This window comes from Copadichromis virginalis, linkage group LG3 (assembly GCF_057382275.1).
Source record: "Copadichromis virginalis isolate Kocher_CV1m ecotype Utaka linkage group LG3, C_Virginalis_male_GT1.1, whole genome shotgun sequence".
Taxonomy (NCBI): Eukaryota; Metazoa; Chordata; class Actinopteri; order Cichliformes; family Cichlidae; genus Copadichromis; species Copadichromis virginalis.
In genome coordinates, this window is record NC_140620.1 from 34326314 (window position 1) to 34341969 (window position 15656).

Here is a 15656-nt window from a genome sequence, read left to right on the forward strand (position 1 = left end):
ACCCTTGTAGGACCGCTGGTGGAATCACAGGAGTTTGACTATCCAGACTATATATGTTTTGTAGATTTGGAGAAGACTTACGGCCTTACAAAGGTCCCTGGGGCACCTGACGGCTATACTGTAGGAGCATGGTGTCCCAATCCTGTCCTTGATTTTCATGGACAGGATCTCAAGGCATGGCCAGGATAAGGAGCATTTCTGCTTTTTGTAAATGATGTGTTGCTGTTGGCATCTTCAGAGTGTGCACTGGAGCACTTTGCAGCTGAGTGTGAAATAGCTAGGATGAGATTCAGCATGGTGGAATGCTCCTACTTTGTACGTAGAAATAGGTAGAAATAGCATGCCTCAAGCAAGGGACTTCATGTATCTTGAGGTCTCACTCACAAGTGATGGAAAGGTGGAGTGAGAATATGACTGACGGATTGGTGCACCGTCAGCAGTATTGCAGATGCTGTACTGAACTTTCCTGGTGTAGCTTTATGTCCCGACCCTCACCTCAGGTCATGAAATCTCGGTAATGACCTTAAGAGTTCTGAATACAACTGGACGAATTTTCTAAGCCTCTGAAAGCGGGTGAGGAGCTGACACATCTGGAGAAATTGCACAGTTAGAAACACTGCTCCTACATGTGTCAAAGATGCAGTTAAGGTGGTTCTGCTTTGCGTTGTGAAGAAGTCACTTGAACTTCTTAAGAGGACTTCTTCAGTAACCAAGTGACTGAAGGTCACCATGTGACGTCTACTGTTTGAAGAAGTCACTTAGATGAGTGACAAAACGTTTCTTCCACTGAAAATGAAGAAATGAATGAAGAGAATGAACTTTCTAAGATTTCCTTACCTGGATGATTGAGCATGCTTTCCAGCTGCACACAGGTGTCCATAAACCAACCACGTCCATCATGCGCCCAAGTCAGCCCAGGCTGAGAAACGGTATACCGTGTGCACGTAACAACAACAAAGGATTGTTGGCATTTTAATCGACTTTTGCCTTTCAAATCAACGCTTGGCAGCGCTGTAATTACACACTTATTGTTAAGCGCTAATGCACAATCAGTAAAAGCTCATTGCGTGTTTGTTTTTTCTTTACCTCAGGACGATTTTGATTAAACGATGTCTTCCCCCTCATTCAAAGGTCCACTGTGTTAATTAACGTAGCTCTGCTTATGTTCAGCAGGTCTGTTTTTCCTGCTTGCAGGCGCATGCGTGTGTGTGTTTGTGCACGTTATTTGCTCTCAGTTTAACCCCGATACGGCGATTTGAAGCGTCTCAACACGGCCGCTTTTAAATCTCTCGCTCGCTCGCTCTCTCTCACCCCCTGCTCCCTCCCTCCCCTTCCTCCTCTTGCTACCTGATTCAGATCCGCTCCGACGCTATGCGTATGACCGCTCTCTCTGCAAGGCGAGCACCACCGGAGAGACCCGCACGCCGCCGCTGCTTCTCCTCCTCCTCCACCACCACCTCCTCCTCCTGCTGCTCCTCCTGCCGCTGCTGACCGCCGGCCGCCCGCGCAGCAGCACCCCGACGCCGGCTGGCGAGCCACCCAGACAGGGTAACCGGAGCGGGGCAGAAACAGCGCACCTGATCAAGCTCCGCTGGAGGAGAAATCAAGCAGCGAAGGTGAATAATAAAAACATTTTATAAAAACAGGAGGGCGCAGGAGGGGGCTTAGATATATATATGTGTGTGTGTGTGTTTGTTTTTGTGTGTGTGCAAAGCAAAGGAGGTGGTGCTGGCCGCAGGTCGCTGATGGACGTTTTGAGCTGAGGCTGAGCCCAGCTGATAGATATGCACGCGGTCCTTGTACACGGACCGGACTGTTTTTGTGTCGCGTGTCCGCCGACAGCTCCCGCGGTAAACAGCGAGGACAGACACGGCTGATGGATGGTCTGCGCTCGGCTCCAGCAAGCCCGCTGTGCGTGCATCCGTCTGCGTGTACGGCTCTCTGAAACATGTGAGCCACAGCAGCGCAGTTTGATCGGCTTTTTCAAAAGGAAAAGCCCGCACACGCACACACAAACACACACACACATTCTTCAGCGTTTGTGCTGAAGTGTGTTTTTGAGCGCTTATGTGTGCAAGTTTTTTGGTGTCACCGGGGGCGGCAGAGAGGTGAAAGATGCGCAGACAGGTTTTTGAATAATCTGTCCAAGTCGTAATCAAGGAAACGCACACACACACACACACACACACACACACACACACACACACATATATATTGACTGTAAGGGTGTGTGTTCCCGGCACTGCTGCATGCCAAAACACGTGTGTGAGATACGCAGAGGCTGGTGATGAAGCATGTTTCTGTCTCCACCTCCCAATCATCGCTGTATGTATTATTATAATTGTTTGACTTTGTGTGACTTGCCTAAAAGGGCCCTAAAAAACCCCCAAAACACCGTAAACCTCAAAGTGTTTAACGCTCGGAGACAGGAAGACCCAAAGAGGAACCGAGAAACAGAAGCGCCGTGTGCATTGTGTCTGTAGCACTGTCAGCTGAAAGCCTGCCATGGAAGGAGGAAGGCAAATTAATCAGCTGTGAAAGCCACACTTTGTTTATACATGTTGGGAACTTCCAGCAAAAAAGAGAGAGACAACCTCCCCCTGCCAAAAAAACCCGAGCTTTTCTCTGTTGATCAATAATTCATCTCTCCGTCTTTTCCAGAGTTGGCCCTGGATAGAGTTCGGCAGGAGCGTGGCGTCCCAGATCCTGCTGCTGCCGCTGCTGTCCCGTTCCTCATCATCTCTCTTCTCAGCCCGGCTTTCACCTGCCAAACTCCACCCTTCTTCCCTTCCTCCTCTCCTCTCTCATCCCCCCACCCCTCCACATCTTCTGCAACTTTTCACCCATCTCTCTCACCCCTTTCACACCCGTGTCTCTGTTTCTTCTTTGTTATCCTCGCCCTCCTACTCCTTCTCCTCTCCTTTCTCTGTAAATTCGTGATGGCGTCCAAACTGAACCCCAACGTCCTGTACGTGGCGGGGGCTGGGGAGTCGCTGGGATCACCGCAAGACTCTGAAAGGACTCATATTGTGAGTACAGTCCACTTCTTCTTCACACTTAAAGCTAAAATTGGAAAAAAAAAGAGAAAGAGAGAGAGATTGTGAAAGTATAGGTGGGGCTCCTCAACAGGTTTTGCTTCCACTTTCTTTTCCTTTCCCTTTCAGAAGGGGTAAAAATACAAAAAAACAACAACTCTACACTTTTAACAATGGGACTAGTCAACTTACACGCCCTAATTTATAAGTAATACAATCCCTTAGCGAGAGTCTTTTACCTCGGGTCGTGTCGAGATAACAAAAGCCTTGACTAATCTCGACCTGCAGGTGAAAGAAGACACGTGCTTTTAAACGAGATACCTCATCTGCATGGAGCAGCCTTTAAATACAGGAATTATTAACAGCCCCTTTGAGCAGCGAGTATAAACCTTCACTATATGTGACAAAGTTACCCTGGAAGGAAGCAGCCACGGGGAGATGTCCACTCTGCAGGGATCAGTGTGGATAAACTCTGAGAAAGATTCGGGAAATGTGTGAATGGGAACACAAAGTAAGAAAATGTAGCCGTTAAACTGTGTTTTTGATGACCAAAGACAGGATTAGAAATGAATACATCAGAGGGACATGTGCAGGATAGAGAATATAGTGGACAAAGGGTGCTGAAGATGGAGCTTTCAGGCAGGAGGAGAAGAGGAAGATCTCAGAGGATGTAGTGAAGGAGAACACACGGAGGGTTAGTGTGACAGAGAAGACCCTAAACGGAGCAGCTGAAAGAAAACGACTACATCCATCCGCCCCGACCTCCTCACTTTATCATTTTTCCCACACATTTATAGAGTATCAGCGACATGTACTGAATTTGACATCCCTGACTTCTTGACTCGCGGAAAAGCTTTGCAGCAGGCTCAGATTTCCCACTGGGGAGGAGGAGGTGACGTTCTTGTTTTTTTGGGGTGGTGGCTTTGTTTAAGAAGTTAAAACTACTCGCTCCACGATGGTGCGTACACGTAAAGCTCAGTCATCTTTGTTTGTTTTTTTTACGTTGCGTTTCAGTGAATGCAGAACCTCTTTTGTTCACCACAGGCAGCTTACTCGCCTGCAGCTACATCCTGCTCAAATGTGATTGGTCAGTAGCACTCAGGCTACAAACCAGAAACCTTCCGGTACCCAAAAAAATCTCGTGCCTATGCTGACATTTTCTGTTGTATATGCAAATATTCAGATCAGCGAGTGCCTAAAGTGCACTTATGTAGTCTAGGTACATCTTTTACAGTTAGTGTCTTTTATTTTGAAAATATTCATGCTAAAAAAAACCCTGAATCATTGGAGCAGCATTTTTTTTAAGTTTTTTTAACTCCTATAAAATTAATATTGCTTTATTTTTTTTAAAGAGCTGTAAGAGCTACCTGAGTTTCTATGATTAGGTGATTACTTGGTCGATACCAAAAATTTGTACTATCGGTCCATTTTTACTTTTTCTGTGTAGGTGACGGTGGGATTTTACGTAAGTTTACCATAAAATGTTGCTCTGAGTAAAAAGCCCATCAGCCAAACTGCTGAATCAGTGGCTGAACGCTTCCACTACAGTTTGAAATGAGGACATTTTACGGCTCCTGATCTCACATTCATTTTCGGTGATTTTATCTCCTCTTCTTGCAGCCCGGTGAAGCAGGTGAAGAGTCATCAGACAGCGATGGAGAACAAGAAGAGACGTCACACAAGCTGATCCGCAAAGTTTCGACCTCGGGACAGATAAGGGCCAAGGTAGGAGGAAATGGTGTATGTGTGTGTAGGTGGGATTATAGCAGGTAGAAGAGCTTGTTTTTGACACAGAAAGAAATGAGGTAATATTAGTGAATCTGTATCATAGATGATGGATTCAGCTGCTTTTTTTTTAACCTTTCTCGACACGTTGCAGTGCTTTTAAGAGCTTTTCTGAACTTTATCCATTCTCGACCTGACTCCTCTGAGGTAAAAAGCATCATTAGCGAACCAGAGTGCGGTAATATTTTTGGATTCAGGCAGGCGCTCTTCAGTTAGAGAACATTCATGGAAAAATCATGGAATTTCCTATCAGGGCCATGTTGATAACCCTGATTAAACATTTGAGCTGCTTACTTATTGAAGAACCTGCACAAAGTTTAGACTTATCACTGAAATGTGGGCATGTGCATGTGGGTCTGAAGGACCCTTGCCTTTCTCGGAGGCCTCGCATATGATAATCAAATGTATGTGAAGGGACGTTAACCGCTACCTTGCATCTTTAGCAGCCTTTTCTCTGTGTGACTGTCTCTGTCGCAACTTTATCAACCGTTAAATCAGACCTCTCATCCGACCTCTCCTCTGAGGTCAGCTAACTTCCTTCTAACGCCTGGTCTGTTTCCTGCCTGCGTCATTTTCCTCTCTTACCGCCACTGTGCTCATGAGCAGTGTTCAAATCAATGACAGCAGTAAGAGCTCCCTTTCTTACTGGACTTCTGGTAGATGTTATTGGCCTCTGGACTCACTCTTACAGTAAGATATTGATGGCTTGATAGTATCCTGTTACTGGCATTTAAACACATACACAGAAGTGTGTGTCGTTAGTTATTGATGAGCTAATAGCAATAAAGAGAAATGCATCATTATCAACAGAGTGATTAATGTGCAAATTATTATTCTGTATGAGTGTGTGCATGCGTGCGTGTGTGTGTAAATCATTATCCATTACCTGTATTGACCCGCAGCTGTAAAACACACTCAGATCAATAGAAGACACAGGATACCTGCTATCCCTGTCGTCATGGGAATGGCATCCCATAATGCCTCATTTGTTTCTGTTGCAGACAATAGGATTGGATAACAGTCTAGTATTGATTGGCTGATCTCACTCGACACTTATATACACTAACATATGTGTGTGTGTGTGTGGGTTTTGTTTAGCGTTATCAGCAAGACTAGAACGTAGATAACCAAAATAAAAATAATAAGTAGTGTTTTGAAAAAAAAAATTAAAACTTATTTGGAAAAGAACTGAACTAAAAAATAAAGAGGTATAATGGAGGAATAGTCCTGTCTCTGACATATGCCCTCCATACAATAATAATTAAAAAGATTAAAACTAACATTAAAATTAATAAAAACTCAAATGAAAATATACTGAAATAAAAGCAAAAAAGTCTGTTAATCTGCAAAATATTTTCCTGTTTTTTCACATGCATCATCCAGTTTAGATGATTGGATTAAAAAAAAATTAAACAATTGAAAGTACAAGGTACGGTTAAATCATACCGAAGGGTATATAACCTATAAAACACAAGACAAAAGCTTAAAAGCAATGAAAAAAAGAAAATTAAATTACTTGTGTCATTTACGTATACATATATATTTTTTTTTTAGAGAAAACGAACTAAGAATTATTCCAAAATACTTGAATTACTTCTCACCAGAGCATCCATTCTTAAGTCATAAACCTATCTGCATACATATTCTATACTAGCAAAAACCTGCAGCACATTTTAAAAATTTTCATTTTCAGTGGTAAGTCAAACAAAAGTTTTTTGTGAACGTTACGTTACGTATTTGGATGCCGCGCACGGAATGTGGCACATGAAACAAATGCATACAGACAAATTTAAACAATTGATATCTGTAATAAATTTAGGGAAAAAAACATAGATGTTAAAAACTGCCGTATACGTGATTGGTATATGCTAGCTAAGGAGGAACGAGGGTACATACAGACATATATATGTTTATATAGACATATAGTGAGAAAAATTTGCAGTTTATTACATAAATAAACTTATGAAAAACATTTTTCATTTATTTCCTGAAAGACACAACCAAAGGTTACTAGGGAAAAATATGTATTCCCTGACCAGGTGGTGAGTGGTTACAGGCTGCTGGCTAGGTGAAAATTGCCAACGTCACCAATGGAAAGCGCAGGGTTGCGCGTAAACACTCAGCAACTTCATTTACTCTTGAAGAGTAAATGTGGAGTGTGCGAGGTTAACTCGGCGTTTTCCATGTAAAGTACAGGAGACCACACCAATCATAAGGACATCTTTGCTGCAGCAATGTCTTTTTGACCGATTCAATTCAGTGCCAGCCAGCAAGCACTTGCCAACCGATGGGGGCAGTGCACATTTTTCCTCCAATGATATGTGCTTGCCAGCAGGTTGCTGACCAGTCTCTCCAGCCTGGTATGACAGAATCCTAAAACGTCACATTTAATTGCTGTGATATTGAAAGTAACAGCTAAAATGTGCCCAAAATGTGGCTTTAAAGATGTGTAGATCGTTTCTCATTGGATGAAACAAAAATTGCTGCTGGTTCGGTTGCTGGTTGTTTGTGTGCAAGTGTGAGATGATTAGAGTTTGTGTAACTAGAGTCACATGACTTGCTGTAGATTAAGCTAGTCATCGACTTCAGGATTATGCTTCAGTGACAACAATAGGTTGAGAGGATTAATGAGCTTGTGTGTCCCTTCATTTCTCTGAGTGCATGCAGGCGTGTGTTGGGTGATTTTGGCTGAGTTTGTTATTTGCCAAAATGTCTCTTTCTTCCTCTATTTTTTTATGGCTTTTGCGTGTGTTATAGCTGAACGCCATCACTACATCAGTGCTTCCTTGTCTGCTTCATTTGACTTGCTTCAGTTTGTCCCCTGCCTATTACCTGCCTTGTTAGAGCTGCGGTCTGTCGGCACACTTGTTAAGGAGGTGCTAATTCTCATCAACTGTGACATGACTTCCTGACACCATTAGGTTAATTCAGTTCCTCGGCGGTGATTCGCTAAATAATCATACAGATGTTGTGGTAGCTCTCAGAAACAAAGGGCGGGTCATTTCCATTTCACTGTGGAGACTGTGGTGTTAATTAAATATGTTTGGGTTTAAAGACCAGCTTTAGATGCACTGTACGATCAGCAGGGGATATGCTGGTAGTTAACTCATGAGATTTTCAAGCTAAACCTACATATTCAAGGCTCCACACAGGCCTTTGGCGGTTAACTTTGCCTAGTTAGCTGTGCATTTTCATACTATTTCTGATCGTTTAACAGTGTTATGTGTGAAATAATAATAGCACAGTTAACAAAACAAGTAAAAAAAATACATTTCCTGTGGCTCCGGGTAAAACTTCCTTGGTGGGTGCCAAATATATATACATTTATGTAGGTCAAACCTTGATATTTATGACTCTGCATGGCAATGACTTATGTTATAGTAGACCTGCAGACGAGCTCAAAAAGTGAACATAAATTAGGTAAATGTTCATTAGATTGTCCCTCTATGTTCATTAGTTAGAGTAAAATTAGAAGTCCTTGTTGTGTGTTTCTCTTCTAACAAAGTTGTTTCCTTTGTGCTCTTTATGGTGACTTGAAAGACCAATGATAACTAAGGGGACCCAAGTCCCCTCAGCCTGTTGCAGCTACATGACGCAACAGCTTGTTTTAGTTGGGTACAGCGGTTAAAAGGTTCATGAACATAGTGACCTGAAATCTGGCCCATGTTCGTGAAGTCAGAATCAACTTTTATTGACTTCATGTTCACAGGTCAAGATCAGTGCAGCGTCTGGAAAAAATAAACACATAAAATTAGCTAACTTGACAAATTAAAATTAGACCTGTCACAATACCAGATATTTAGGGCTTCCTAGTTCTTAAGTATGTAAGGATAGCCTAAAATACTTGTACCTGTATGCTACCCACCTGATTTCAAGAATTACTGGTGTATCGGCATTTAAAGTAGCAAACAAATTCTTGGAATTTTGATATTGAATGGTACCGCAAGTATTGTTTTTGGTGATATGCTAATCATGACATAATGTGAAACAAAGACATTTTATATCCAAAGGTTGAAGTCTCCACAGATGGTGAAATGCAACTTGACTAGTTGACAAGGCGGTAATTCTGCTGTTTGTGAATTGACTTCAGTTTTTGTCTTGGACTGGCTTGTTTATGCAGGCTTTTCAGAAACTAAACCCAATGCTCTCTGAAAAAAGACAAACCCTTTTGTATGTGTGCGGGTTTTTTCTTTTCTTTCGGTGTTAAAGTTGTAGCCTGGGCGCAAAGATGGGTGTACTTCATAAACCACAATTTGAGCGGTTGTTATATCTCATGTCCTGTTCTCCATTTCCTGTGTTTCTCAGCCTTTAGTTCTCATGTCTGATATTGTTATCATTATTGGTAAATGGTACATTCATATCAGTATAATGACATGCTCAAATACCCTTCAAACAAAACCAAAATCTTCAACCTCTAAATAGCTTGTTTCCCTCGTTTCTACGGTGCTTAATATCCACCAGCAACAGATAAAAGCCAGCTGTTGGGACGTGAAGTTTCAGCAGAGCTGTGACAGCATTTCTGTTCACACAGCTCTTTAGAGTAAAGATGACGGTTTCTAAATTTAGTGAGGTTTAATTTATCTAACCAACTACCTGACTAAAATAGAAACAGACTCTGAAGAAACTCTGAACTGTATTTAGAACTGATTACTACGACGGTTAGGGCCAATACAAGCTGCCAGGGTCATACTGTTTGACTCTGCTCTTTATTTCTCCATAATTTTGCTTCTGTATTTAGTAAATATAAAGTGGAAGTCTATTAACTTTTTGTGTCAGATAGACAATTCAGTGAACATACTGCAGCTTCACATATTTCAGCCAGTAAGTAGCATAAATTAGAACCACATAAACGATGCGTCACTAAGGATTAGGGCTGAACGATTATGGAAAATAATCTAATTGCGATTTTTTGCCCCAATATTGCGATTGCGATATGCGATTATTTTTTAAGGTCTTTGTCTTCTGTATTATTAAACAAAGACAAGCAATACATCATATAGTATGGCCAATACTATATTACATTAATTTTAAACTGTTCTTTCCTGGAAGACAGACCTCTGTTATGATGACATGAGGTGATGCATGAATTGATGACTGACATTTTTATTTAACTTCTTCAATCACAACAGTATATTTGAACATACACAATAGTTTATTTTTAGCTTACAAACATCTGAGCATAAAGTGCTGACAAGGAACCCTGGTGTAAACATTAAAATGAAAGTCAGTACAATGTGCAGATTGCAGAAATATACATAAACAAAATCAGTGGCTTTACCACACTCAGTTTTTCGACATCTGTGAACTACTAGACAGTCATTCAATTAAAAAATAATATTAAATAAATAAAACTAATAAATAAAAAATACACACATCTTACTGATCTCTGCAGTCAGTAACATTACACATAAAGTGCAAACATAATAGCAATTGTATAAACACACACACAAACACGCCTTTAAAGTTTAAAGGCGTGAAATTGGACGGTCTAGTTCTGATTAGCGTCACCGCTGTCTCGGTGGAGTTTAATAAACTCGGCCGTCTGCTTCTTGCTATCTAAAATATAACCAGACACTGGTGTAAATTCTCGACTGTCTCATACTTCTGTTTAATAAGTTTTCTGTTTGACGTTTAGTCAGCTGTGTGAAAACCAAGGAGGAACCCACCCGGGGGATTAATAAAGTTTTATTTTATCTAATCTAATAACTTTAATCTCAGCCAAACCGATTTACTCACGAACAAACAAAACACTGAAAAAAGCCCAACAATAACATTTTTAGGTTGTCTAAGTGACTTATATATTACGTTTAACCCGAGCAGCGAAACTCCGCGGTGATCTGAAAATGATGTGCCGGGAGTTGTGCCGTTCTCGGCCGCATCAGTAACCCTCGAGCTCCCGGCTAGCTGTCGAGCTGGTGGGTAGCAGACGCCTCTGAAAACGTCGAAGCACTTTTGCAAATATGGGATATCTTGATAAACCGAGCAGATATTTGATGTTTACACAACTACTTTCTCGCCTGAAAATATGTTAAAAGTTTATTTTGTGACCCAGAAAGATTAGTATGAGTAATTTTAAAACTTAGTAGCGGCCGCCATTGCTGGAAACTGGAGTTTGGCTGGGCCGCGCTATGAATTCTGGGATATGGTAGTAATTTGGACAGCCTTCGGCGCGTCGCTGTGACGTAATCGGTCTACAAATGCGGCCTCAGGAGGATGCAGCCCATGAATTTGGACATGTCCAGAGTATAATCGCAGCCTTTGCGGTTAGAAAATTGCACTTGATCATGTCGCGATATTATCGCAAATGCGATATATCGTTCAGCCCTACTAAGGATACGGTAACAGTTCAGTATAGGTCATCAATACTGCATCTGATAATGAAAAAAGACACATTTTTAACGTGCTTCATGTAGTAATTTATCTATTTCAAGGCAAATAATTACCATCAATTAACATCTTAAAAGCTTTTTTCAGTCTAAATTGCTGACATTTAGACCCTGTGCTATATGAGTATACGATGACTGCAGGAACTGTTTGCATTTTATTTCAGCTGCAGTACACTGTGCATGCAGGCATTTCTGCAACCTTATCTCAATAAGACATCTTCACTTCTCTCCACAGAGGGCAGCTATTTGTTGAGCATTGTTGATTATCTTGGGAAGCTGTTGAAACAGTGGTTACATGTTTATCGGCCTAGCTGCAGGCTGATGGCTCACTTGAGATCTTGAAAAGACTAAATCAACGTTAGTTGCTAAGGATTGTTCAGCGTGTTGTGTCTTAAAAAATGTGGCATTTTTGCTTAAAAAAGTGAAACAAAAAGAAAGGAGAAGCTATGCAAGAGAATTCATATATCCACTTTCATTTTGTTAGCGTTTGCAGTGTTCCAGCATTGTGACATCTACATGGTTAGGGCTATTTCACCACTTGCTTCTTTGGCATGCTCTTGACAGCATGTGACAGCAATTTTTTTTCGCTTTCATTTGAATGGAGATATTTTTCAAAATGAAAGTATAAAAACCCTAAAAAACAGTTCAATAGTTGATTGGTAGATTGGACTGTGAAACTGAGGGCACTGCACTTTTGATTGACGACTTGTTAGCCACCTAACATATCCTGGATAATCCTCCTTTCTGGCTCTAATAATTATGTGAACTTAATTTTATTCAATTTTATCTGAAACGGCCAATTGAGCACATGAAGTCATCGGAAAAATTTTTACAGAGGTCAAGAATTATAGCCAGTTCTTGAAGCCGGGGGTGAGAACACCAGGGCCTCCACCTTTGATGGCCACCTGATGCACTAAGCACCGAAGCATCTCCACATCAAAAGGTTTCAGTTGAGGTGCCTCTTAGGTGAGGTATTCCTACTGGGAGACCGAAGACTCGCTGGATAGTCTCTCGACTGTCTTGTGAACGCCTCGTTGTCGCCCCAGATTAGCCGGAGGAGGTGGCAGGGTTGAGCTTTTTTTTCAGACTGCTGTCCCTGCGACCTAAACCTGGATAAGCGGCAGAAAATGGATGAACATGACAATATTATTCAAAGAAATTTAAGTTACAAGTACTTTCATGATAGCTTTTTATACCTGGAAGGCATGCCCATCTTTTCTACGCACTATGGTGTGACAACCTTGACAGATGTGCCTGTCTTTGAGAGGCAATGGGAAAAAGTCAGATACAGAAAAGCTTGCTAGCTAACTAACTTGTTTCTTTCCCCCCAACCTTTCTTTGTCTGGCCTCCCTTTACTCAAAACCTGGCACTATTAAGATGTTATGCTAGTGAGTAGAGCCACAAACTGTTTACCACCACAGATTTACTTTGATTTGCCTGTTTCCACTGCACAATGGATTTCTGGTTTTCTAATTCACCACAGGATGGTCAGGCAGCAGCATCTTTGGAACAGGGAGCAGTTCTCTTGAGGGAAATTATCATCTGATGTTAAATTGTGAGAAACAAAAACTGCTGGATGTGGTGGCTTTTAAGTTTTGCGCTGTCAGCTGTCTTTTTGTCACATGTTGTTGCAAAAGTTCTGTTTGTAACTCAATGTGTCTGCGTTCTGCGAGCGATCTCTGATTTTCTTACTTTCTTTTTGTCTTTCCTTCTTTTTTTGTCCTTGTCTACCTCCAGGCTCAATTACGTAAGGTTTCGCACTCTTTCTTTACTCTCCTCTTTTTATTTTCCCAATCCTATTCTCCTCCACCTCCTCTTCTTCCTCCTCCTCTTTGCAGTACTCACATTTACTGTGTGGAGGATAAAGGAGACACAGGAAGAGAATGAAGCAGAAAGGCTTCTGTGAATTGTGTGTTTGTGTGTATGTAGCACTACCACTTACGTTTTGAGTAGGCCGCCAACTGTTATGTTATGTTATGAAAGTAGACAAAGACACACACACTCATAAACGTGCAAAGAAAAGGCCAGTCCCGTCATTAGGTTTTCACCTTCGTCTCCTCTCTACCTTCCTCTTCTTTCTCATTTGTCTGCTCCCTATTCTTTTGTAATTTCTTGCTGTGACTTCCCCTCCTTTGGAGTGATCACGTCACATCCTGTCCCTTTCCTAACATCCAAATATTTTCTAGAATTTCTAAAATTGGTAACTTCTTAACCAAAACCCTTTCCTTCTAAAATAGCAGCAGCGCCACTTCAGATTATGTAACCAGTCGTATTTCTGGCTTTTAGAGTGGTGATTAACAGGTAACACTTCTTCTTTTTTCCCCCCCTCGCTCCTATTCCTGTGGATTTCCTGCACGATGCTTTGCTGGAATCAAACCCACTATATTTGTTCTTTTTTATCTGCATCTCGCTCCCAGTGCAGAAATCTGTGTGGGTGTTCACTGCAATGGAGATGAGGACAAGTTATAGATGTGTGCGGATGGATAGAGAGGGGGGGTGACAGACATGGCTTTAGGAGAGTGCACGAGCGTGTGGGACGGCCGGTGTTGTGTGTCTGTGTGCTGTGCTTTGATTTGTGCCCTCGGCTTGATGCGATACAGATGCAGAAGTGTTCGGTTCAACACGGGAGAGGGAGAGATGGAAAAAGACGGGGAGAGGAGAGAGAGATGAAGATGGACAAAGGGGAGAGAATTAGCAAGTGTAAGAGGGAGAGAGGTGGAGGCAGAGTGGAAACACATCCAGAGTCGGTTATATAAGAAATCCACACAGCGAACAGCAGGCTCTAATATCCATATTTACCGTTACAACAGGTTGGCAGGACTGGTGAGGAGGCGGCTTGACTATTTAAAATGTGTTATTCAGTCACTGGTACAAAGATTGCTCAAAACACATTGTTTGTATCCTTAAGGCTTAAAAAAACACGTGGTCGTTGCTAGGGCTGTGCGATATGACCAAACTCTCATATCCCGATATAAGAAATCTATCGTCCCGATATCGATATAAATCACAAAAATGTAACATTTTCTGTAAATTCTGTGAATCTCTGGCAGCTCGACTTGCGTGAAGTGTTTCCATCTGCGCGTCATGTACCTGGAGTTGAGTGTTTTAACCGATGCATGAAACTATACATTTTTAGACATAAGTTGTAAAGGCCGCCGTTTTCTTTGTATTTATTACACGGCGTGCTGCGGGGAAAAGCCTGTTCTAACGTTTGAGTCTAAGGTTTATTTTCTAGCACCTGGCGGCTCTTTTTTGCTTCTCATCCGTAAATAATCTGCTCTTTCACGAGATTCAGTTTATTTTGAAAAGTCTCAACAGGATCTTGAACTTTATTGTGAAAGGTTTATGTGGAACATAAACAAGCGGACACGCGATGGTGTTACCGTCGTTGTTGCTAACGACAACGCATAAACACAGACACTTGTCCGTTCATAGTGTGGTTATATAAAATATAAGAGAAAGAGAGAACTTTAAGAAATTAATATAGCCACTACAATGACCATCAAAATTATGAAAAAATATTGCCGTAAACAGTTTATTTTGCGACACCACGAAACAAACGATAGCGTAAAATGAAACGATAGATGTTTTTATATCGTCATCCGATATATATCGTTATATTGAACAGCCCTAGTCGTTGCATTATCTACCTCAACATTTAGGACATTTGATCAGCTCGTTTTTGTATATTCAGCTACTTAACCCGGCTTTCGGGTTTTCTTCTCCTCCTTTAAAGCTTTCATGATACACGTTACGTGCTTGTCCCCTGCTAGCTGCCAATTTAAATCCCGGTTTAAGTTCTGGAAGGTTTCAGTGAGGTAAAAGACTGAGAAAAAAAAAGGTTCGATTCACTTGGAGAATGCCGTTACTTTTCTCGATGTGTAGATAGCAGGATTGTCTTTAGTTTCCAGAAAGCATCTATACCCCATGAATGTTATTTGTTGAAAGCAGTGACACAGTCCTGAAACAGAGGAATAACTCCTTTTAGACCACTTATTCGTTTTATGTAGGATTAGCAAAGCCTATTTACTAGTTGGAAATGTTTCTTGTGCACACAGCCAAGCCAGCTAAAACTGTCTTTTAACTGTAATGAAACATCTAAGCAATGTATTCATTTCTTGGAATAAACATCGAGAAATACAGTCAGATCTGCCTGGGCCTTAATGATGGAGCAATTAGGTAGGTACGTTACATCATTGATCCCACAACAACATTGTTGGATTACAGCAGCAAGATAAAGGACAGAAGGGCCTTATATTGTGAGAGAGTACAGACGTTTCTATGTAGAACAGTGATAGTGATTGGTTTGGCTCTAGCAAATGTGTGCCTTTTAGCCTGGATTATATATTTGTTGGTTCACATTTGTTTAGGGATTTTTCATATTTGCAGTTGGTTATTTGGTACCAGCTGAAAGCCCTCATAGCCAGAACTTTGTTTGACTTACCAAGA

General features: G+C 41.5%; 1 protein-coding gene across 3 annotated transcripts in view; it reads left to right on the top strand.

Moving 5' to 3' along the window:
- Positions 1-1241: 1241 nt before the first annotated feature.
- Positions 1242-15656, top strand: part of LOC146714302 (diacylglycerol kinase delta) — a 98817-nt gene continuing 84402 nt past the window's right edge. For all 3 annotated transcript variants that reach the window (XM_085450764.1, XM_085450760.1, XM_085450762.1), the window contains exons 1-3: positions 1242-1616; positions 2662-3029; positions 4656-4760. In XM_085450764.1, the coding sequence (XP_085306890.1) occupies positions 2940-3029; positions 4656-4760 (195 nt within the window). In that variant the 5' untranslated portion in view covers positions 1242-1616; positions 2662-2939. The remainder of the gene's footprint in view (positions 1617-2661; positions 3030-4655; positions 4761-15656) is intronic.